Source organism: Equus asinus, chromosome 8 (assembly GCF_041296235.1).
Source record: "Equus asinus isolate D_3611 breed Donkey chromosome 8, EquAss-T2T_v2, whole genome shotgun sequence".
In the NCBI taxonomy this organism is placed as follows: Eukaryota; Metazoa; Chordata; class Mammalia; order Perissodactyla; family Equidae; genus Equus; species Equus asinus.
Genome location: NC_091797.1, coordinates 7,012,468 through 7,038,294, shown reverse-complemented (window position 1 = coordinate 7,038,294; position 25,827 = coordinate 7,012,468). Strand labels below are relative to the sequence as shown.

The 25,827-nt window shown below is 36.3% G+C and overlaps 1 protein-coding gene across 1 annotated transcript in view; it reads right to left on the bottom strand.

Moving 5' to 3' along the window:
• The window catches only part of LOC106842352 (protein eyes shut homolog), a 1,064,587-nt gene that overhangs the window by 450,833 nt on the left and 587,927 nt on the right, over positions 1–25,827 (bottom strand). The window contains exon 21 of the mRNA XM_070516721.1: positions 9,466–9,578. Within this exon, the coding sequence (XP_070372822.1) occupies positions 9,466–9,578 (113 nt within the window). The remainder of the gene's footprint in view (positions 1–9,465; positions 9,579–25,827) is intronic.

Genomic DNA, 25,827 nt, shown 5'->3' with positions numbered 1-25,827 from the left:
AAGATATCAAAAACATCACAAAATATAAGAGATGGTAAAAAATTTTAGTTATATTTGGATATAGTAACTGTACATTTTCTAAATTTTATTCACTTTTAAGACTGTTAGGATAATCTAGTTTGGATTTGAAGAGTTCAGAAAGGAAAAAGACCCTATTTCCAAGGATATTCTTTCTCTTATCCTCAAATTCCAAGATGCATACATAATTAAAAACAAAAACAAACAAAAATGTCTTTGATATAAGGAAGCGAATCCTGCTGTCTGAGAAGATACATATATTTTTCAAGATTATAGTATATCATCTCTACATTTTCCTTGTAGAACTGTAGAAAAGTAGAGTTTGATTAAAATACAGCTAAAACATTTTCTATAGCATGATTTTATGAAGCAAATGTTCCACTATAGACTTAATTTCAAATATTAAATGACTAAAATACTTGATATAGTCGATCTCATCACCTTTTTAAAATTTAATATATCTTCAGTGTAAATGTGCATATTTAAAATAAATATCAATAAACAGTATTGGGAAAATTGGATATCTGCATGCAAAAGAATGAAATTGAGCCCTTATCTCACACCATACACAAAAGCATTGACATTAGCTTGGAAATGATTTTTTGGATAGACACCAAAAGCTCAGGCAATAGAAGCAAAAATAAAGAAGTGGAGCTACATCAAAAGAAAGCTTTTGCACAGCAAAGAAAACAATCAATAAAATGAAAAGGAAACATGGATTGGGAGAAAATATTTGCAAACCATAAATCTAATAAGGGGTTAATATCTTAAATATAAAAGAAACTCATACAACTCAATAGCAAAAAGGCAAACAACTTGGGGCCAGCCCGGTGGCATAGTGGTTAAGTTTGCATGCTCTGCTTTGGTGGCCTGGACTTTGTAGGTTTGGAACCCTGGGCACAGACCTACACACTGCTCACCCAGCCATGCGTGGCAGTGTCCTGCATATAAAATAGAGGAAGATTGGCACAGACGTTAGCTCAGGGACAATCTTTCTCACTAAAAAAAAAAAAAAAGGTGAAAAATTCAATTAAAGGGCAAAACAACTAAACAGATATTTTTCCAAAGAAGACACACAAATGGCCAACAGGTCTATGAAAACTTCTGAACATCCCCAATCATCAGAGAAATGCAAATCAAATCCATGATGAGATATCACCTCACAACTGTTAGGATGGTTACCACCAAAAAAATTAAAGATAATTGTTGGTGAGGATGTGGAGCAAAAGGAACCCTGTACACCATTGGTGGCAATGCAAATTGGTATAGCTGTTGTGGAAAACAATATGGAGGTTCCTCAATAAAGTAAAAATAGGACTACTATATGATCCAGCTATCTCTCTTCTGTGTACATACACAAAGGAAATGAAATCAATTTCTTGAAGAAATATCTGCACCACCATGTTTATTAAAGCATTATTCACAATAGCCAAGATATGGAAACCACCTAATGCCCATCAATGGATGAATGGATAAAGAAATTTTGGTATAGATGCATACAATAGAATAATACTGTGTCTCAAAAAAAGAAGGAGATCCTGCTGTTTATGACAACATGGATGAACCTGGAAGACATTATGCAAAGTGAAATAAGCCAGATGCAGAAAGAAAAAAATCACGTGATCTCACATGCAATCTAAAAAAGTCAAATACAGGGCCAGCCCCAGTGGACTAGTGGTTAAGTTTGTGCACTCCACTTCAGCTGCCCAGGTTCAGTTCCCAGGTGTGGACCTACACGGCTCATCTGTCAGTAGCCATGCCATGGCGGTGGCTCACATACAAAATAGAGCAAGATGGGCACAGATGTTAGCTTGGGGTGAATCTTCCTCAGGAAAAAAAAATTCTGAATACTTAGAATACATAGAAGCAGAGAGTAGAACAGTGGTTACCAGGGTTGGGTAGGTGTTGGAAATGGCAAGATGTTGGTTAGAGGGTACAAAGTGACAGTTATGTAGGATGAATAAGTCTAGAGATGTAACATACAGCATGATGATTAGAGTCAATAATACTGTATTGAATACTGGAAAGTTGCTATGAGAGTAGATTTCAGGTGCTCTCACCCTACAAAAACATGGTAACCATGTGAGGAGATGGGTATGTTAATTAGCTTGACGATAGTAATCATTTCACTGTGTATATGCATATCAAGTCATCATGCTGCACACTTTAAATATGTATAATTGTTATTAAAAATAAAATAAATTTAAAAGGTATAAATCATACACTAAGATTTTAAAAATATTATAAATGGGCTGGCCCCATGGCCTAGTGGTCAAGTTTGCTGTGCTCTGCTTTAGCAGCCCGGGTTGGGTTCCCCAGTGTGGACCTACACCACTCATTGGTGGTCATGCTGAGGCAGTGACCCACATATAACATAGAGGAAGACTGGCACAGATGTTAGCTCAGGGTGACTCTTCCTTAGGAAAAAAAAATACTATAAAGAAGATGGATTATTTCCTAGAAGCTCTGAAGTGAACCAAAGACACATATAATGAAAGTCATAAGGAATGAACTCATAGAGGAAGATAATAGAAATGAAAAATGGGACCAAATACAATGAGAGAAGTGAAAGAATAATATATAGCAGAAAAGGAATAATGCAAACACATATGAATCCATCACGTTGTCAACCTAGTCTTAAAAATGAAGAATGCTGAAACAAAATATTTATTACTTTATTTATTAATATAGCTGTTATTTTTGTTGCTGTTGTTGGCTCTTACTACACGGTCTGTTATTGGACATCCTGGTAGATATTAACAAATTCTCTGAAGGCAGGTCTCCTATAGGGCTGTCTTCATCATGGGAATCCGCAACTCACGGCACAATTTAGCTATCTGACAAACGTCACACTCCACTGGCAGTCATGAGAGGAAGGCACACCAAGGTAGACACATTCGAAAGAGAGCTCCTACATCTGTGATGAGTTCAGCTTCACATGGAAGGCTCTCTCCTCTTCAGTCTCAAATGGACAGATGTAGAATAAATATCAAACTACCATTTCAACTCTTTTCACCAACTTGTCTCCAGGTGTAAATGATAATCGCTTCTCCAGGAGACCAAGAGTACGTCAATCTCACAGCACACTGTGGTCAGACAAGCATCTGGCTGGCTAAAAACCTGGAGAAAATTGTACCTTACTTCATTTCCCTCATTTCATTTTAGATTTTATTTCATTATATTATATGAATGTATAAAATGATCAACTTTGGATACCAATTTCCGAGTAATCAAAATTTTCATCTAGATTTTATTTTGAAGATTCATATTGTCTATTTGAAAATCATGGTGGATGATTTTTTAAGAAATAACTGGCATTGATGTCACTCTTAAGATGTTAAAACCCTATACTGTAATCTTTTACTAATAAGACATTTAAATCAAATATTTTCGTAAAAGTAGGGCATCTAGATTATTACCACAAATTTATGACAGCGTGTTATATACTTTATGTTACTCTTTATAAGTAACCCCGGGCCACCTAAGTGGAGCCTGTGAACTTTATCACTACGCACTGGGCCAGCCCTGTAAGTGACTCCCTTTTGAAAAGCAAATAATGTTCAACTTAATGATACTAATAGCTTGTTGAGTTGATATATGAAGAAAAATTTAAAAATTAGAAAAAAATTATCTCTGGTGCTTTCTGCCTTCTGTTTCTGAATCATTTCTTTCTATTTGAATACTTCTCCACTTTACCACAATACACTCTTTTAGAAATAGTAATTATTTAAAAGAGACAGGGTACAAATCACACTTAATTCAGAGTGTTTCATATTATATGGAGACATTTGAGAATGCATAATAAGAGGTAAACTGGTGGTTTGGATGTGAGGCAGCTTTAGAAGTGTACATGAGGGGCCGGACCCGTGGCAGAGCACTTACGTTCACGCGCTCCACTTCAGTGGCCCAGAGTTTCGCCGGTTGGGATCCTGTGTGTGGACATGGCACCACTCATCAGGCCACGCTGAGGTGGTGTCCCACATGCAGCAACCAGAAGGACCCACAACTAAAATGTACAACTATGTCCTTGGGGGATTTGGGGAGAAAAAGCAAAAAAAAAAAGAAAGAAGAAGAAGATTGGCAACAGTTGTTAACTCAGGTGACAATCTTTAAAAAAAAAAAGATGTGTACATGAGTGGTATGCTGCTGTAGCTATCATTTTTTTCTCACTAAACAATATGTTTTAAGATCTATCCATGTTGATCCATATGGATGTATTTCATTCTTTTCAGGTGACTTGTAAATATCCCAGCATATTTATCATCCTTTTAAACATCCATTTCCCTGCTTTCCAGTGTTCTATTATTTTTAATAAGCTCTTCAGAGTGTCATCAGATCACATACGAGTGCCTCGCTAGGGAAGAAATCGAGAGGCAGAATCACTGATTTAGCTGTTCTTCATATATAGCACTTTAACATCTGACCACTGAGCCTGAACGAAAGATCAATCTTTCACACTCTGGGCACAAGACATAAGTCAATACACAGGGATAGACGTCCTGAGCCTGAGGTTTATATTGTTATATTATTTAGTTATTAAGAATGCAGGTGAGGTAAATATAGGTAACTATTAAAATGGGTAGGAAATAATATAACAATCAATCCAATGATGAAAGACTTGTTTTATATATATAGACATAATTATTATCAATTCCATCACTGGAAAAAATCTTGGTAGAATGATTCAAACAAACAAACAAATGACCACCACCAAATAAACAAAACCCAAAATACCCCAGAGGGAAAGCCATTTCCTTGTCAGTGATACGCTGAAAGTTGTTGCTGGATTTCCTTACATCACCAGTATAAAGATGATTGTTAAAAAAGAGAGGAGAAACTAGAGCATACTATTCTAAAACTTGAAGTCTTGTGGTCAATCTAAAAAAGTGCATCAATGAGCATCAAGCAAGTGGTGGGGCTATTCACCTTACTTTGTGTGTGTAAGAGTGGGACTAGTATTAATTTAATTTTGGCTTCTCCACAGCAGCATTTCAGTGCTACAATTAATGTAAAATGGTAGGACAACGGTCCCCGTAATAAAATTCTGAATCACATGTAGTCCTCCACTGTGAAAACAATTATCTGTGTAGATGAGCCGTGCTGTAATGATCAGATAAACAGAGAGCTGCCAGACAAATTAAAGGAGAGTAGTGGTTCTCACAGTGTGGTGTGGGGGACCCCAACAATCTTGCATATGGTCTGTGAGGTTAAAATATTTCTATTAATAATACCAAGATGTTACTTGACTTTTTCTCTGTGTTTACATTTGCACAGATGGTGCAAAGTAACGGTGGATAACACTGCTGATGACAGTACGAATAAAGATAGTGGTACCAAATCACACTAACAGGTCTAGTATTCTCCACTTATAGTTAAAAAGTGCTAATTTCACTTAAGAATGTACTTGAGGCAGTGGTAAAAGTACTATTTTTTAATATTATAACTTATAAGTATATGCCTGTTTAATAACATGTGTGAGGAGAAGTGGGTATGCACACCATATTTCCGCCTTGTGCTGGAGTGATGGTTGCCTCAAGGAGAAGTACTTATTGATTGTTTGATGTGTAAGACCAGCTGGCTGCTTCTGTTTGTGCAACATGATTTTATTTGAAAGAACAACTAATGTTCCAGCTATGGTTATGCAATCTTAGGTATTAGGTAGACATTTTCTCAAAAGTAAAATGAGACTGTCACTTGAAAGAAAACAACTAACAGAATTTGTTGCCGATAATAGAATTTGAGCTTTTAAGCATATTCTAGAATTTTGGAAAGGTCTTAGCCACCATGGTGAGTTTGACATCTTAACGATACTTGAAGACTTTTCTGATGAGGCTGGAAGGGATATTCACAGATAAGACGGTGTGATATTTCATATTGATATGTGTTGACATTTGAGATAGTGAAATAACTCAAGGATCCAACATTTTCCAAGTGATAGTACAATATTGTGCATGAGTAAAAGATCCATTCAAATTGTACAATAGAACGGTGGATTTTAATTTACCAGAGTATAAAAGGTTCCTTGACCAGGTTTCACAGTCCACATTGTAACTAACCTTTAACAATCTGTTCCTTACCAAGCTTTGGTGTAATATCAAAGAATAGTATTCCCAATTACCTGAAAAGGCTATTAAAATACCCCTATCGTTTCCAAATACATATGTGCTGGGCCAGAATTTCTTCAACTACTTTAGCAGAACAATTATTGGGCAGATTGAATGCAGAAGCACATATGAGAGTCCTGGTGTCCTCATTAAGCCAGACATTAACAATATTTGCAAAATATGTGAAACATCACCACTTTTCTCGTCATTTTTATTTGTTTGTTTTGGTAAGTATACTTATTTTTCACAAAAATATGCTATTCTATGTTATTTATGTTAACAGGTAATGAGTTTATCTTTTTACTTTACAAGAATTAAATAATAAATATATTTAAAAGTCCTCAGGGGCTGGCCCAGTGGTGCAGTGGTTACGTTTATGTGCTCCGCTTGGGCGGCCTGGGGTTCTCTGGTTCAGATCCCAGGCAGGGACCTATGCAGCACTTATCAAGCCATGCTGTGGCAGGCGTCCCTCATATAACAAAGAGGAAGATTGGCACAGATGTTAGCTCAGGGTGAGTCTTCCTCAAGCCAAAAAAAGAGGAAGATTGACAACAGATGTTAGCTCGGGGTGAACCTTCCTCAATAAATAAATAAATAAATAAATAAATAAATAAAACTCCTCAGTTTTCTTTTCTAATATGGTAAATACTGATAAATATATTCCACATTAAAAAAGCTCTCCACAGTCAATAATAATTTCTAAGAGTGCAGAGACCAAAAACTTTGAGAATCACAGTGTAGAGGGAATCAAAAAGGAACTCAATAAAAATTTGTGTGAAGAAATATTCACAGTGGAATCACAGGACACTTTATACAGCAAATCTTTGAGCATCCACTATTCCAGGCCTCAAGGAAATTAGCAGTGAAAGAGGCCCAGAGAGGCCATGACCCAAGGAGAATGAATTCTAGCGAAGGGAGTCAAAAAAGAAACCTAGGAACAAATAAATAAATAAATATATTCCAACAGTAACGTGTCTCCTAAAGAATAAAAAAGAAATTATGGAAATAAAGAGTGACTAGGAGATGTGGGCAGTGGAGTGATTTCATGTTGGGGGGTCCCGGAACGCCCCTCTCAGGAGGAGATGGTAAAGTTCAGCTCTAGCCAAACTTGTGAATGAGGGGGATGGGGAGAGGGAGAAGAGGTTTCTGGAAGATGGACTAGAAGACGCAACTTTCTGGAGACGAGACCAAATTCTGCAAAGAAGGCCAGTATCCCTGAGCTCTTAATAAAGGAGAGAGGCCAAGTTTATCTTCTTCACAAGCACACGACGCAAGCGTGTTCTTTCTGATTTCATAGATTAGACGGAGGAACAGGGAACTTCTGAACCTCGCTCACGTCATACAGCCGGTCATTTGCAGAATTAGGCTTTGGAAACTGTATTCTCAACCAATCCAGTATAATGTCTCTCTTAGGAAAGGTGGTCCTCAGAAATAAAACGATGGCAGGGGTTGGTGAGGGGCAGAGTAAGTGTTCAGAGAAACGCAATAGTCTCCACTTGTCCTAATTCTACGCACAACCAAATGCCTCTCATGTGTCTGCAGCTGTGTTAGATACTGGAGGAGGAACAGCATCACCAGAAACTTTACGTCCTACAGAGTGGTTAAAGAACCTGGCGATGTTCTAAAATGAGGGTCAAACGATGGCATTCGAAGTAAATAAAATAGGATTCTGTAGAAGAGATCCATAAAAGATCAGGTTTAGAATTGGCTTGCAGACAGCTGCGATCACACAATGAATTTTTGTTTTGTCTTATATTCCTCTTACAAACAAAAGTTAAATGTGTCCCACTTTTATAAATTAAAAATAGAAAAAATTATGCTTATCAAATTGCTAACTTAGCAAATGATTATGTAAATTATCAAAAGTCTGTATCCTTTTCAATGGGTTTACTACTTAGTGACTGCTTTAATTATATTAAATTATTAATATTATAATCATATAATAATGTTATTAATATGTTAATTATTGTTAATTAATTAATTATCAGTTGAAAGATCATAGTATTTAACAGAGAAAGGTAGGGAGCAAAACACCTGAGAGTTAAAAAATTGTTAGGAAATACTGCTAGCTGCAAATCAATCAACAATAACGATAAACTTTTAAAAAAATTAGGAATAAATGGTAAAATATAAGGACTTAGAGCTGTCTGATTTACATTAAAATTGCTAGGACTCATCTAGTGAATATGGAGTCTCCACATCTTGGACTTGGAGTGTGTATGTCTTATGTAAGATGAGTTTTCATTTGATTAAAAACAAAACACACAGGCAAACAAACAAAAAAGCACCGTCTCCCACTGTCTCACAGGGGCCACAAATACATTTCAAATGAATTAGCCTCAAGCTAAAATAAGGAGGAGTGAATTCTCCTTTTACCTTCTGAAGGATTTCTTTAATTCTTAAATATACACAATTCCCCTCAATTGTGAAGGATAATATTTGATTTTATTCAAATACGTAAAGTTCTCATAGCCTTCTGTGTTTTTTTCCCAAAGCACTGTTCATATTTATATATTCATTTGAATATTTATCAGTATCTCGTCTAGTAAACTATAAAGTCCTGAAGAACTGTCACCGTGTGACCGTTTCATCACCTTGGGCCATATTGCTTACTACGATATCAGTACTTCAAGAATTTTGGGTAGAATGAATGAATGCGTTTCTACTGTTGGCACACAGGCTTTTATGCTGCCCTGTGATCAGCATCCTGCCTCCACAGGCCATCCCAGCGGCCAACCTTTGTGAACCCTCCAAAGCACTATCAAGCTCCGAAAATCATCCTTTTTTTTTTAACTGTCAGGGAATTTATACCAGTATTCATGCCTAATACTGTGTCCAAGGTACTATCTCTTTAGTTCACCCCTCCCCACAACACACACCTAGAGATTTCTATAGCCAAAAGCAGAATATCTGAAAAGAATGTGTCACTAATAAAGGAAACTCAGGCCCACGGGGCACTTTTTGAGAGTGATATTGTGGAAGAAACAAACACTTTAGCCCTCTGAACAACACACTACAGGCGTGCTCTCAGCGTGCTTACATGTGAAGTATTGTGATAAATGATGTTTCCAATGCTGACTCACTGATCGATTATTGGTGGATCTGATGTATGTTACACAACACAAAGCAGAAACCCATTATAAATAATTGGGCCAAGTTAATTGGGGTATAGCTTAAAAATTCTGTAGTCTGTAAGAAAGTAAATTAGAATGAGGAAGTATGAAGAAAAAACAAAAATGAAGGAAATAGAGTGTAGTCCTGATTAAATGATTTCAAATGGAAATGTTACTGTTTGGTGTGGTTATTCGAACAATTATTTGAAAAAGCATTAGCTTTACTTTACCTGCAATTTTCAACGTGAATTTTTTTCACTGCCTTGGATGGGATGAAAGATCTCCAATTATTTAGTTCTATAACTTCTATGCAGCCAGTAAAATTCTCAACTGGTCCAGAAATCTAAGAAAGAGAGAGAGAGGGAATTTATATGATTTTCTCCAAAGTATTATTCTTGTGGCAAACCTGTTAGAGTGTGCGATCAGCTTGGAGGGCTGATTTGATTTATTCAACATGTTGGAAAGAGTAATTCAACTCTTTTCATAAATATCACTCCAAAAATCAGTAGGAAAGAATCCCATCGCAGTCAAAGGTTACTTGGAGTCTGTACATCTTATTAATGTATGAAATACTCTGCCATTTATATATGAATAAAAAAGTTTTCATTGTTACAGTGAAGTATCATTGAAAAATAGCAGAAAAGCTGATACACACTCATCTTCCTACCAGGGCTTTCCACCTCCCATCTTTTGCCTCTGTTCTTTGCACTTTTTCTTTGAGACATTAGTTACCTTGTTCCAGCCACGGCTATCAAAACATCAAGAGAAATTGCTCTTTCCGGAGTCAAAGGAAACACAGAGTAAGCTACAAATATCTGTGACATCCCCCAGCCCTGAGGCATTCTGCACGCCTTTTGTGTTCCACTGTGTAGCCTATCCTCCTTAGGAATAACTTGGGCAAAAAGTGGTACCCAGAAATACTGCCAAACAGCCAAGAGCAAAAAGAGAAAATAAGGACATCGGAAAGCATTTGTTTTGATAAACAAATATAACCTCTTAAAGGTAAACAGACATACGACTTTTCATTCTATTTACTGTGTACCTGCAATACTACTCCGCTAATTATATGTCTGTATAAACTTACATTTATGTGAAGAAGAGGAATAAGAAAAACGAAAAGGGGCAATCTCAGAATTCAAAGATCAGAAATGAGCATTTATTTCAGGTTCTATTTTCTGTTATGCTCTCAATATTTTTAGAAATTTCAAGCTAAGATGGAGCAATTTATAACTAGGACAATCACTGAATTTACACACTGAAAAATAAGTTGCCCACCTTGATTTTTGAATTAAAAATATTCACTATTTGCATCCTCAAAACTTGGTTTCTCATTGAATGTAATACCATCTATAAACAAATGCTAGAATAAGGCCTTTATCTTGTTTGGAAATGTTAGGGTGAATATATTTTATTTCATCTTTTAACTTATAGTCTTAGTTTAGAAACTTCTAAACATTTGTTTCCCTCTTTCTGACGTAGGCTCAAATGTACTGGAAACCCTCTGAACAAGTAACACTCCGTCAAGTGTCAAAAATGATTGAACTAGAAAATAAAACAATATTTCACACAGTAAGTTTAGGAAAGAAGTCAGTTGATTGCGAGGAAAACAGAAACGCTTGGCTCTTGGAAGCTGCAGGACGGAAAGTATTGATTTGCAATTGTCAGCTGAAAGTTTTTATGGGCTGCATTCATCTTTTAGGTTTGCAGATTTAATTTTTATTTTTATCACAGTTTTTACATTTTAAAACAAAGTTTACATCTACCACTCCTGAAACATCGCAAACATACGAATTAGTAGTTTCCAATTAGAAAATTAAACAAAAAATGATATGGTCTTAGAAAAATGCTTTTGATTGCAACGATTGGGAATGTTGGAACTTTATTTTAGCATAGCTCAGCTATGGCACAACGCATGTATGTATTTAAATAGATATTTTTCTTTGTTCATGAAGATCCTTATTATTCACGAGGATGAAGAGTACAGAGAAAGCTACAGTTTTTAAATAAATACAAAGCCATCAGAAAGCTGTGAAAAATGGTCTAAATTACGATTATCCTATTGAGATACTTCTTAGAATTCTGTGATTCCATCTCATTCACATATTATGGGTTAAAAAATAAATATTAATTTATTCACCTGGGGCTTTGAAAAACGGCAAGAAAAAATTTCCACAGCCTTTAGATTTGAATGAATTCAAAATTCTTTCCTTTCTTGTTTTTTAATAGACTCACGCCTCTTGAGTTCTCTCACACATTAGCTCCCGGCAGGCTTGTTCAGATTGGGATGTTTGATCTCCAAATTTTCGTGTAAATCTTTTTCACTTTGAATATGGAAATTTCATTTTGCAAAAAGAAGTCTAACCTGTACCCAGAAATACTAAATCAGAATATTAAAATCCAATCACATGAGTTTTAGATAATTTCTAGTGTTGAAAAATTTTTTCCCTTGAATTTGATTAATATATAGTAATCTGCTTAGTTAGATTTCTGGGATAGAATTCTTAAAAAGAAAATGGAAATGTAACATGCACAGTTGTTATGACAAGTTACAATGTAGTGATATATAATAGATTCATTAAGGACAAGAAATCGTAAATAATCACCTATATTGCATGTTATCTTCCTCCCAAAGAGAAAAATTTTGTACTCACAGATGCTCCTGCAATTTCTCAAATCCAGTTCTTATTTTTGTTCCAGACAAATAATGAAATAATGACTCCCAGCCCTTCCTAAACAATTTATATGGCAATGTACTATGCTACCACACAGCAACAAGAATATCATTCATTGTACTGAGCAGTAACAATAACAGAGTTCTTTTTTTTAAAATTTCAAACAAATTGTCTCAAGGTTCTAAATACATCTTCAATGTATTCTCATTTTTACACCTCTGTATTAACAGAAGAATTTTTAATTCTATCTCTGGCTTTTGATGGATGGCCTTTGTTCTCACTCTTTTAAAGAAAGTTGAAGCGAGTGAATGATCCACACTTTATAAACAAGGTTACAAACTAATATTCAAAAGTAGTTAGGCAAAGTCTAGACAGAGGGCTTTCCTGGCTGTATTTCAACTGTGTGTACAATATTCCAAGCTTGTAAATAGGTAATTTTAAATATAAATATAACATATGAATTTTTTGAAAATTATGTGCCCATTTTTTACATTTATGTAAAAAATTATGAAAGTGAAGGAAGCGTTCATTTTTTATCTTCCCGACAGAGTAGAGACACAACTACTTGCAGAATATGCGGATTCTTGGTTAACCTTCTATTGAGTGGTAATTTTAAGGGCTACTTTCTCATTCCCTTGAATCAGTAGTTTACAAATTCTATTTACATTGTTATTGTTGCTTTTTTCTTTTTTTTTGGAGGAAGATTAGCCCTGAGCTAAGTACTGCCAATCCTCCTCTTTTTGCTGAGGAAGACTGGCCCTGAGCTAACATCTGTGCCCATCTTCCTCCACTTTATATGTGGGATGCCTACCACAGCATGGCTTGCCAAGCGGTGCCAGGTCCGCACCTGGGATCCAAACCTGCGAACCCCGGGCTTCCGAAGCAGAATGTATGAACTTAACAGCTGTGCCACCGGGCCAGCCCCTGCTTAAGTTTTTGATGGTTCGCTAGCATACATCCTGTAACCAATTTGGGTGAATTCAAGTGACCTTTCAGATTAGTGAGCTTAGAAAACCAATAAAGTTGGTTTGGAATCAATTAAGAAATAGTCAATTGGTATTACAAAAACAACTCCAATAGTTTCCTCTTTACCATAGATTTTTTTAATCAATTAATTAGTTAATTAATTATTTTTAGGAAGATTAGCCCTGAGCTAACATCTGCTCCCAATCCTCCTCTTTTCGCTGAGGAAGACTGGCCCTGAGCTGACATCCGTGCTCATCTTCCTCTACTTTATATGTGGGACGCCTACCACAGCATGGCTTGCTAAGTGGTGCCATGCCCGCACCCGGATCCGAGCCGGCAAACCCCCGGGGCCGCCAAAGCAGAACATGCGCACTTAATTGCTGCGCCACTGGGCTGGCCCCTATTTAATTTATTTTTTGAAGGTCCTATCTTAGGTGCACTGTAGGAATTTGATAAGTTTCTGAGAAATATGAAAAAGATTCTGTAAAGATAGCAATACTAATTGACTAAATAAATGATTTCATACTGCGTGATGTGAGAGGCTGTTTCTCAGAAAACTTTAGGGAACTTTGCTGAGCAGGAGGAGAACGACTGTGAGTGGAGCTTCTGTCCCATATTACAAAGGGGTAATTTTACTGTTAACTGTTTTATAGTTTGGCTTTCTGCATGAGTTTCTCTTTGAGTAAAGCTCTATTGCTAAAATATTACTTGAATCCTGGATTAAACTAAACACTTGGAGGAAAGCTTTTGAGGATGTGTGGAGTACAGGCAATCTCTGATATCTATCTATCTAGATATCAACTGACAAAGAGCATCCTGTTAAACCCCCATGAGATGATCCCTCTCTGCCGCTGCCGTGTTTTCTTTTCTACTTGTTCCTCCTCCTTGTGTCTCATGCGCGTTCTGGCACTTTTCATTCTCTTTTGCAGTTTCACGTTTCCATTTTGTATCATTTCCCTGCAGCCTCAAGAACTTCCTTTAACGAGTCTTGTAATGTAGGTGTGAGGGACGCATATTCTCTCTCTTTTTTTTTTGCCTGAAATTGTCATTAATTTGCACTATTTTGAATTATATTTCTGTTGGATTTAAATTTCTGTGTTGAAAAGTTTTTAAATTATTTTTATCTCAGCGCTTGAAATATGTTGTTCCACTGTCTTTGGTTTGTTGTTTCTGATGAAAAGTCAGAGATAATTCTCTTTTTATTAAGTTTTATTGAGATATTGGATGTATGGGTTGATATTTTTCATCAGATCCAGATAACTTTGGTCATTGTTTTTCCAAATATTTTTTCTGTCCCTTTTTCTCTCTCCATCTTTTGGAATTCCAATTACCCCTTGTTATATCCTACAGGACACTGAATTTCTGTCCTTTTTTTTTCTCTCCTTTTAATCTGTCTATTTCAGCATAGTTAGTTTCTATTCCTGTGTACCCCAGTTCAGTAATCTTTTTTTCTGGAGTGTATAATCTGTTGGTAAGCCAATATAGTTCAAATATTATATTTTTCCCTTTAGAAGTCCTACTTGTTTCTTTTTTATAGTTTATTTTTGATGATTATTTTTATATTTGTTTTTTAAATAGTTTTCATTTTTCTATTCAAGTTCATGTTTTCTTTCAGCCCTTGACAAATTTACAATAACTATTTTAAAGTCCATCTACGATAATTACATAATGGCTAGGATTTCTTGGTCTTTTTCCTTTGACTCATTTTTATCCTAATTATGATCCACGGTTTCCTTCTTCTTTCCATATCTAATAATTTTTTTATCAGATACTGGACATTGTATTGTTACTTTATTGTGTGCATTCCTCATATTTTTTTTACACTTTTCTAATTGTTTGTGGCAATAAGGATAGTCTAGTACCAATTATTCCTTCACTGGCAGATCTCTTATCGGCCTTTGTCCTTTTTTTAAAGAGCTGGTGATTTCAAAGATATTTTTTTTCCTTTTTCTCCCCAATGCCCCCCAGTACATAGTTGTATATTCTTCGTTGTGGGTCCTTCTAGTTGTGGCATGTGGGACGCTGCCTCAGCGTGGTTTCACGAGCAGTGCCGTGTCCGCGCCCAGGATTCGAACCAACGAAACACTGGGCAGCGTGCAGCAGAGTGCGTGAACCTAACCACTCAGCCATGGGGTCAGCCCCTTATTGGCCTTTTTTTAAATAAAAAATTCTCTATAGCTTATAACATAGAATAAATAATTCCCGGTACCAAATTCTTACTATTATCCCTGATTCCCTGCTCAAACAATTTTCACATTTTTATCAATTTATTCTGGTATTAGCTTCCAAGTTTCTGAGTAACATATTCACAATATTGTGTATTACTTATTCAATTTCATACATTTTTCTGGACTTCCTTTCATGCAAGATTTCATCTGTGTCATACATAATCATCTTTGGCTTTATGAATATTTGGCATTATAATAATCATAATTTTAGTTGATTACAGTCTTGATTAAAGTATTTAATGTTGATACTATTACTGTGTAGCTCTTTACCGCAGTTGAGCCACACAGTGAACTAGGGTGATGTGTTCTTTGTTATGGAACCTTTGGTTTTAATTGGATCTTGTAATTGTCTCTTTTTTTATTGCCTTGGTGTTTACGCTCCCATCATCTTCAGATTCTCTGTCAGACGTATAAATTCCTCCTCAATAATTCAAATACTATGAATAATTATTAATTTGATTTTTATCTTTTAATTAAAATTTTCACAATCTCTTCACTATCCTATTCAAAGTTCACTTTATTGCTCTCCTATGATAAATCCACTCTTATCTGGATTCCACATACTACTTCCGATTAAACTCATTCCTTTATTGGTATATTTATTGATAGTATAATAAAATTTGATAAGTACCAACTTCAAACTGACTGAAGCAACTGAAAGATGGGAAAGCAATACAGGGCTGACGCAATTAAGTCCTATACTTGCTGGAGGCTAAAAAGTAAAAAGAATGTGAATGATATGGCGGTGAAGGAATAAAGACATTAATGAATTACATATGGGGCATAAAGGAAAAAGAATGGAAATAAAAAAGTAGGAAATTATATGCTGTAAGTATTTTTCAAATTCCTGTTAAGTATTAGTTTCTCAAATACCATTCCAAGGCTGGGGAGCTTGGAAAATAATAGATCAAGAAAAACATGGAAACTGAAAGGAATACCTATTGTGAGCACATACAGGTGAACTTAGATGTTAACATGTGGTGTTTCCAACATTTAGCTGCACTGGAGGATAAGAACAAATTGGATGGCTGCTGTGTACTGTGTATAATACCAACTGACACATATGAGTCTACAAATGTCCTAAATATGAGACTTTAGCAACCTAATGACAAAACAACTACATAAAAGTAGAAATATGTTAGTCTATAAACTTTGGTAATATCCCAACCTATTTTATTTTGATATATTCATTAAATTGTGTATACTTTGTAATGTTTATGGGACTCATATGAACATAATCTATATTTAGAAGTAAAATAGAAAGTTAAGTTTAATTCCTCATATAGAATAAAATTCATACATTTAACAAATATTTATAAAGCACATAACATGCAGTGAGCACAGGGTCGCCATGTACAGTTGTACAAGTTGTGCACTGTCCAAAAACCTAGCCGATGGAGAAGACTAGAGTCTAGAATTTAATACACATTTTTTTTCTCCAAGCTATCTGCCCAGAAAGGTCTATTTTAAAAATTTATCCAGCCAGATGGCTTACTTTTTCTAATTCTAACAAAGTCATCTTGTTAGCTAGCATCCGTTGGTCTAGGCACTGTTGAAATATAAAGTTAGTAGAAAATCAAAGTTTAGTAAAAAAAGGAAAGAGTGATAGATTTCTATTTCTGATAATGATAGAATAACTGATTGGAAACTAAACCTCTCTTGAAAATAACTAAATAGAGTAGAATTTAAGTAAAAATCTGTTTACAGACCATAGAGAACTACCAAGGCAGCAAGGACTTGAGGGGCCAATGTCTCAGAGAGAAGGGGAGCATAAAATGTTGATCTTGACATTCAGTATTCCATTTTCTCTTGAAGTATTTGCAAATTTACATGTGGCAGGGGAGAAGTAGAGAAGCTGAGCAGGAGTTTCTATAAACTTTTGGGGCTGAGGGCAAAATATTGAAATTCAGGAGCAAACAACCATCCTTAGAATATTGAACACCTCAGGCCATGTTTCTAACTTCTTAGAACATGGGATTCAGAAGCCAACAGGGATTCAGAAGCACCTAGAATTTACCCCATGGACTTTCGTGTCAGTGGTGCTGTTGGTTCTTATTCCTTCACTACAGAAACCAGCAAAGAACGTCCCTGTATAAAGGTGCCAGAAAAACATGAGCACGACTTCTCCAGTTTCTCCCCAGTTTATTATTTCTCTTAGCAAGGCCAGACGTGCTTTGTCCCACACACTATAATCTGCACAGCACATACCCTACTCCCAAACATTCACACACATCATGTCAATACAGTTATCTGTATCCTGAGGGATTTCCCATGGATTTTTTTTTATTAAAATAGCTTAACTGAGATATAATTCCTATATCACAAAATTGGGCATACGTTTTCATTTCTCTTGGGTATATGACTAATTCAATGGAATTTATATGTGTGTTATGTGATTTATTTAAGTTTTTCCTCCTACAGCGGCTTCAGTCTAGATCTTGAGGAGAGAGGTAGCGGCCAGGAGCTAATTTGCTATGCTAGAAACTAATACATCAAAATTACTTTTAATTGGAAACAACCTAAATGTCCATCAGTACCTGGGCCTGCTCAAGTAAATTACTGTACCACCACAGGCAGTGAAAAGCAAGTAGGAATATCTCCATATCCTACCGTGGAGTGTGCAGTGGATACTGTGGTATCTGCCCAGCTCCCCTTTAGGAGCGAAGGATTTCTCCCCTCGTTCCACTCCAGGGGCGCTGCTGCAGACAGACTTTCCCTCTCAGCATTCTTCATGAGTTACTTCCATCTAAGAGTGTAGCCTCATCCCACTTTTCTTTCCTGGGGCAGTTTACATCCAATGGCTGGTTAACAAGGGACCATAACAGCCTGGAATCCTTACCCTCTCTCTGACAACCCTGGGTCAGTCCAGCTCAGACTCCTCATGAGCTTGGCAGAAGCCTGCAGGGAGACTGCGTCTCATTCCACCTTCTCCTCATGCCAATCCTGCTCCCTTCCCGACCCTCCCTCCCCTTCCATGGGGGGTAGTCCCATAGCAGCTCTAAACCGCCTGCACGTTAATCTCCATCTCAGAGTCTGCTTTCCACAGGACACAACCTGCCTCCGAGTGAGCCCAGGATACGGTGTGAGCTAAAAAGAACACAGGGAAGAAAACTGCATAGAGTAGGCTATGTTTTAATAATGGCGGAATATGACTCTCTACACCTCTATGTGTTATTTGTTTCTATTTAACAACAAACGAGTAAACCAAACATATGGTTACTTACAGGAGGAGGTAGGAAATAGAGTGGAGATGAAAACAATAGAAACCAAATGTTTTAAAATATATCTTGAGATATAGATTTGAATTTGAAACCAGGCAAATATATTAAATAATTATAAAATAAGAATTTAAAAAGCAATTCTTAAAACTCAGGTAAAGTAAAATAAGTCATGTTAACTGTGTATCTAGTTGGTAGCATAAAAACACATAAAATAACTATTCTAATGAATTTAAAACAGTAATTTGAGCATACAGCCCTACTAGAATCTTAAAGACAGAAAGAACCACCGAAAAATATGAAACTGTCTTCAGTAATTATGTGTTGGTGGCTGTGATGCACAGCTGTTCTGAGATAGATGTGTGTTGATGTGCGATAAATCAAATGTGTATCACGATGGTGTCATTCAAAATACAGGTTTTTGGCCTGTTTGGAAGTGGGTCAACTGAAAACCATATAGCTCTTAATTCGGATTGTGAGTGTCAGTATTAGCTTATGAGATTTTTTCCCAAAACAACAACAAAAAACCTTTCCTAGCTTTGACTACTGAAAACGCTGGGAAAAAATGACAACGCAGCAGCAAAGAGCAGCTCTCGCTCCCATATGTGATCTCTAAATACTGTTTCACACCAAAAGGAATTTGGGTTCCTTGAAGAAGTGCCTAATTCTTCGCATAGGGAAAGACAAGAAACCATGGAAACTCTACAGTAAAGAGGACCTAGTTTCTTCAACAAAATTTAGCTCAAAAATAAAAATAGAGGAAGAGTCTACACATCAAATGATATTTGAGAGGCATATAAACCAATCACAATATATGAATCTTATTTGGTTTAACTTATTTGGTCTGTTTGATTTAAACAAACTATGTTTTAAAGAAGGTTTTAAGACAGGAAAATGGTAAAATTAACTGGGTATATGATAGTAAGAAATCATTTTTAATTTTTTAAATTTAATAATGGTTATGAATTTTTGCAGACTCCTTAGCTGACAGTGCTATAATAGAAATATTTACAAATCAAATGCTTTAATGTCTGAAATATGCTTCCAAAACATCTTGAAGATGGAGGGTGGAGTATACTCTTAACAATTAGATGAAATAAGACTGGCTATGTTTTTATACTTGTTGAGCTGGCAGATAGCTATGGGGGCTTCATCATATTACTCTCTCTACTTTTGCGTATGTTTGAAGTTTTGTGAAAAAACAAAACTCCGGGGCCGGCTGGGTTGGTTAAGCTCACGTGCTCCACTCTGGTGGCCCAGGGTTCGCTGGTTTGGATCCCGGGAGCAGACCTATGCACCACTTGGCAAGCCATGTATGGTAGGCATCCCACGTATAAAGTAGAGGAAGATGGGCAAGGATGCTAGCTCAGGGCCAGTCTTCCTCAGCAAAAAGAGGAGGATTGATGGTGGATGTTAGTCAGGGCTAGTCTTCCTCAAAAGAAAAAAGAAAAGAAAGAAAAACCTCCACTATTTTTTTTGTTAAGGAAGATTGTCACTGAACTAACATCTGTGCCAATCTTCCCCAATTTTGTATGTTGGATGAGGCCACAGCATGGCTTTATGAGCGGTGCGTAGGTCTGTGCCTGGGATCTACACTCCCAAAACCCGGACCATCAAAGCAGAGTACACGAACTTAACCACTATGCCACTGGGCTGGCCCCCAAAACTCCCCTTTTACCATAGACAGTTGGTCATCATTTCCACTGGTGTTTACTTGGCTACTTCCCCACCACCATGGCATCCCAACCAGTTCTCCAGCTCGAGTCCATTGGTTTAAAATGCTGTAGTTGTTTCAAAATCGCCATTTCTCCTGATATTTTCAATCTCTTTGTTTGTCTTTTTCTTATCTACTCTTTTTTTAAAACATGTAAGCCCATTCAACTGTGCCATCCTATTTCTTCACAGCACTTCTCCCTCACTCTCGCCTTTCGAGTTCTTTCCCCTAATTTATGTGTAGTATTTTGTTTTTTCAACCTGTACTCACCAATGAAGGTACACAGTTTTGTGTGAAAGGTAAACCATTTAACCATTTAGGAGACAAGATCATGTGTTCCTATTTTAACATTGAAAAGTTTGCATCCCACACCATTTACAGGCATCAGAAGAGCCCAAGCAAACACTTCTGGCTTGGTAAAACAACTCGATGATAAAAGATTTTTAAAATACTAACAGCAATACTAAAAAAAAACCCCAAGCAGTAACATATCTATTGAGTACTGACTACTATGAACTTATCTCATTTACTCCTCATAAAAAATTTATTATACAGATTCTATCACTATTTCACTTTGCTATTTACTGTTTACTATTTCTATTACTGATATTCTAGGAAGATCACACTTTCTCTGGCATCGTATTTACATATGGATGGTCTTTAATCAAAGAGATGATTTTCGGCATTTCTTTGCACCTGAGTTCCTATTTGGATGAAGGCATTGTGCAAGCTCAGCCCAGCCCCTCTCGCTTTCTCTCTTTGCTGAGAAGCTAGCCACTCCAAAGGACGTCCATCTTCTACTGCATGTTGAGGAACTCTTACTGAACTTGCCAAACTATATTTGGCGGAGTCTAATGTTTTATTCTGGGGCAAAGTGTTTGGAAGCTCACTAGTTGAAGGTCGAATCCACATCTCTAACTTAGTTTTTATCAATAACGAAGTTGACAAATGTATCTTCATTTCTCCCATGCCTTACATGTGTTGATCAGTGGGTCCTAAACTTATCTGGGAAAGAGAGCACTTTCGAATCTCGCCAATCCCTGTCGAGTTTTGGAAAGTTTAGTAATTTGCTCAAGTCACAAACCTAGAACTCGGCATGGCAAAACTGGACTAGATTTCAAGCCATTGACCCAGGATCACGTCCTTCCTCACTTCCCTGTACTGAGAACCTTTAGAGTCCTGGTTGCTATCCCTTTGATTACTATGGAAGGATTTGGCATTATTGAGCTGTTCAAATTGGGAATGACGGTTTGGTGAAAGTTTCTTAACATTGTATTCTTTTAACTTAGAAGCTTTTATCAGGAATTTGAATATTATTATGGATCATTACATGATCATTCTACTTCAACCCAAAGGCAGGATATTGTAACATAGTCTGTGCCTGGTTTGCTTTTGATCTTATAACCACTAAAAAATACATTGAATTTGGAAAAAAATTCTGTTATAAAATGAGCCTGCTATAAATTGAATGTAGCCTCCTCAAACTCATATGTTGAAACCTAATCGCCAATGTGAGGGTATATGGAGGTGGGGCCTTTGGGAGGTGATTAGGTCATGAAGGTGAAGCCCACAAAAATTCGATTAGTGTCTTTATAAAAGAGACTCAGAGAGATCCCTTGACCCTTCCACCGTGTGAGGACCCGCCAGAAGATGGCCGTCTATGAACCAGCGAGTGGACTCTCACCTGACACCAAATCTTCCAGTGCCTTGAACTTGAACTTCCCAGTCTCCAGAACTGTGAGAAATAAGTGCTTGTTGTTTAAGCCGCCCAGTCTAAGGTATTCTCTTATAGTAGCCTGAATGGACTAAGACAAGCACCTTATTATTAGACTATACATTCATTAGTGTTGGTGAAAGAATAATTTCATTGTAATATTACAGTGTGTGATGTTACTTCCAACTAAATAAAAGAAATGGGGAAAATTTCATTACCTTGCAATGTATGTTCTTTTATTAATTATATATTTATATAAATAGAGATAAGTTGAAGAAATGTCCTGTATAAACTTGTTTAAACTTGGCCTATGGTTAAAATGTATTGTTTGATAGAAAATTTAGATGATTAGAGCTGATTTTATTGACCAACACATATGGTTGAGTTTGCCCTAAAGATAAAGTGTCAATCACTAATAAGCTTGTCCACCAGTTAAAGAAGGGACAGGGAAGCATCCTAACTGATTCTGTAAAGCTCAGAAATTTTGAGTCTTTCTTCGGACCACAAATTTGGCACCATTTCAAGTCTTGAAATTTAATTAGGTACCAATTATGTCAATTCCCACATAAATTTACCATGAAAATAATATTTATTGAAAGTAATGCCTTATGGAAGTCAAACCATAATTTTGCTTTCAGTCTGAAAAATTAGATAAATGACAACTGAAATAGAAATTTAGTCTATAATAATCAACATCAGGTAAGAGTTAATGACTCTGTAAAGGAAATAATTGGAATCATATTAAACAATGAAGTAAACCTTTTCCTTTAAATTCAGGATTTCTTTCCTATTTTTCAATAAAAATAAAGAAATATTATTTAAAAGTCTTTTTAATTGTTTTTAATTTTAAAATAAAAAGTGAAGAAATTCTTCAAAATACCCCAATCTAAGTTTGCAACTAACCGATGCCCTATTTGATAGCTGAAGAATTCCTGAAAGAACAAACCACTTACATATTATTAAAGTGTAACACAAGAAAAGGCAGAGGCTGTCCTTGCCTTGAACTACAAAAGGAAAATGTGTGGTTTTCTATCATTTGCAATAGTTACTTGAAGAAGTCAGCAACAAAAATGCAAGTTGAAGTCAAATGCTGCAGCTTCTCAGTTTTTTGCTAGTCACTGTTCACTAAACATAAAATGTATTTGGCAGTAAGGGAGATGCTACTATGTTGACACCAGTAATCAACTCATCTTCTGGTGTCGCTGAGACTTTAGATTCAGAATCAAGCTTGTCAGAGAAGAAGCTGTTTTGGCCATTTTGCACAACTGTCTCCATATGGAGTCCAATGATGATACTTTTTGTCCTACATGATATTCTTCAGGTCATGGTATTACTTCAGATCCACATCTGTAATGTTGGAATATAGGTTGAACACATTTTAGAAAAAGCAGTATTTGATAAAAGATTTTAAAGTGTGAAAAAATGTAAAAGCTGTAAGAACAGTAACATTATGGCAAGCTTTTGTTTATGAGAAATTTTTTGCACCAAATTCCAAATTCCTTTAAAATTCAGGAAATAATTCACTAACATTCCTCTACATTCCAGAATTTACAGAAATTCCTTGTTACCCACTGTCCAGCTCTTGCAAATAATTTTGATAGCTTTTCCCCAGACTTTCAAAGCATAAGAAGAAAGTCAGGCATATGAATCGGGCACAACAGGCTGATGTCCCCCAGCTCTGCTCTGGCATGCCACGTAGCCACCTACATGCCTTCCCTCTCAAGTCTGTCATTGCCATTCTTCAAGTGACAGAGAGAATTGAGGAAAGGAAAAGGATGTTTTTTAAGTTAAAAGGGTTCAGTTTAAAGCACTCACATTTATTCTTGGAAAAGACTGACATCCTCAAACACTATGTTTGCCTGTATATGGGTTAATCCAGTGTGTTGAAACCAGTAATGCAAAGTTTTCCACGTGGTAGAAAATTGAATTGAATGAAGATTTATCAAGTTGTACAACAATCTACTAGGATTTTAAGAAAACCAATGAACCAACAAACCAAGCAAACAAGCAAAAAACAAAACTAACTGAATATTTTGTGATTCTTTTACTCTTATTTTGGTCTATGCAAGTTTTGTTTTCAGTTATTATGTATATGAAGTGGCAAAAATGGAAAAATTATTCTGACAGAGATCAGGCTGAACAAAGCAGTATTCAGAGATTCTAGAGTTTCTTTTTCTCTCATTTATCATATATTTTTGTATCTATATCTGTTTCATATCTACATCTATATCCATCACTATAACTACCTATCAATAAATAATTTACATTTATCATGTCTCTATTGTTAGCCCTTACAAGGAGATCTAAAGCAGAATAATTTCTATTTGATCCAAAGTATCTAAGGATAAAAAAAATAATATTTGTTTCAATGGACCATATAGTCATGCAAAACAGAAATAGATAGCAAGTCCATAAATAATTCATCAGATGACTGAGGATTTTTAGGGTAAAAATGTCCTAATTCTTTCTCTTCTGAGAAGCAGTATCAAATGTTTTCAGTAGGAAAGCGTATTTTCAGTTCTATCCCTCTCTCCTGGCCCATCCCAATTTGCATGTAAATATGCCTTAGTATTGTCCATCATAAGGTAATATTCTTCCTTGATCCCTCTTGCCTCTTTAGCAACCATTACAGTGGTTTCCATCCTGGGTGTTAATTCTTGCTCCTCCACTTTCTGCATAATCATACACAAGTTTGTTAACCTATCAGTATATTGGTTTCTTTATCTGTAAAATGAGAAGGATAATAATAATACCTATTTCCTAAGGTTATTGTGGGAGTCTAAATTTAATACATGTAAGATATTTTAAAACAATACTTGGCCTTTAAGTGTTCAATACATATTAGCTAGTACCATTATTATGCATGCACTTAAAAGAAAATTTTGAGAAAGCCTGCTATCCTCACTATCTTTATTGTTTTCCAATCTTGCTTTTCTCCCTACCACTCCATGCAACCCTTGTCAAAATCACCAATGTTGTTTACCCAAATGGATGCTTGTCTTTTCATCTTACTCTGTACCTTTTGCAGTGTTTGCACAAGTAAGTTCTTAATAAGTGTCTGTTGGCTGACTGATTGGATTTAATTACTTAAAATATCCAGGATGGAAAAACAAAATCAACACAAACATACTTGTTGCTGTGATCTGAACGTCTGTGTCCTCCCTAAATCCATATGCTGAAATCCTAATGCCCACTGTGATGGTCTTAGGAAGCAGAGCCTTTGGGAGGTACTTGGGTCATGAACGTGGAGCCAGCCCTCAAGAAGGGGATTAGCGCCCTTATAAAAGAGATCTCATGGAGCTCACTAGCCGCTTCCACCATGATGAGAATTCTGTGACCTGGAAGGACGCTCACCTGACCATGCTGGCACCCTGATCTCCACCTTCCAGCCTCCACAACTGTGAAAAACAAATTTCTGGTGTCTATAAGCTACCCGGTCTATGTTGTTAGGTATACCACCCCAAATGGATTAAGACAGAAAATGGGTATTGAGAATTGGAGGTCCTGCTGTATCAAATGCCTAAAAATGTGGAAGCGGCTTTGGAACTGGGTAATGGGGAGAGGCTGGAAGAGTTTTGAGGTGAGTGCTGGGAAAAGCCTACAGTGCCATGAATGAACAGTTAAAGCAGTTCTGGGAAAGGCTCAGAAGGAGAAGAGGAGAGCTGTAGAGAGAGCCTTGGTCTTCCTAGAGAATCTCTAAGCGGTCGTGAACAGGATGTGGGGAGAATTATGGACAGAAAGGCCATTCTCATGAGGTCTCAATGCAAATGAGGAACATGTTAGTGGATAATGGAGGAAAGGCCATCCTTGTTATAAAGCGGCAGAGAACTTGCCAGAATTGAGTTTGGGTCCTAGTGTTGCATGGAACATACAACTAGTGAGCAGTGAAATTGGATATTTGATTGAAGCTATTCCTTTTTTTCTTTATAATTTTATTCATTTATTTAATAAAAATTGTACATATTTAAGGCATACTACATGATTACTTGATTATATACACATAGTGATCTAGCTAGTTAACTTATCATCTCCTCCCATAGCTGAAGCTATTACTAAGCTAAGTGTTGAAGGTGCAGCTCG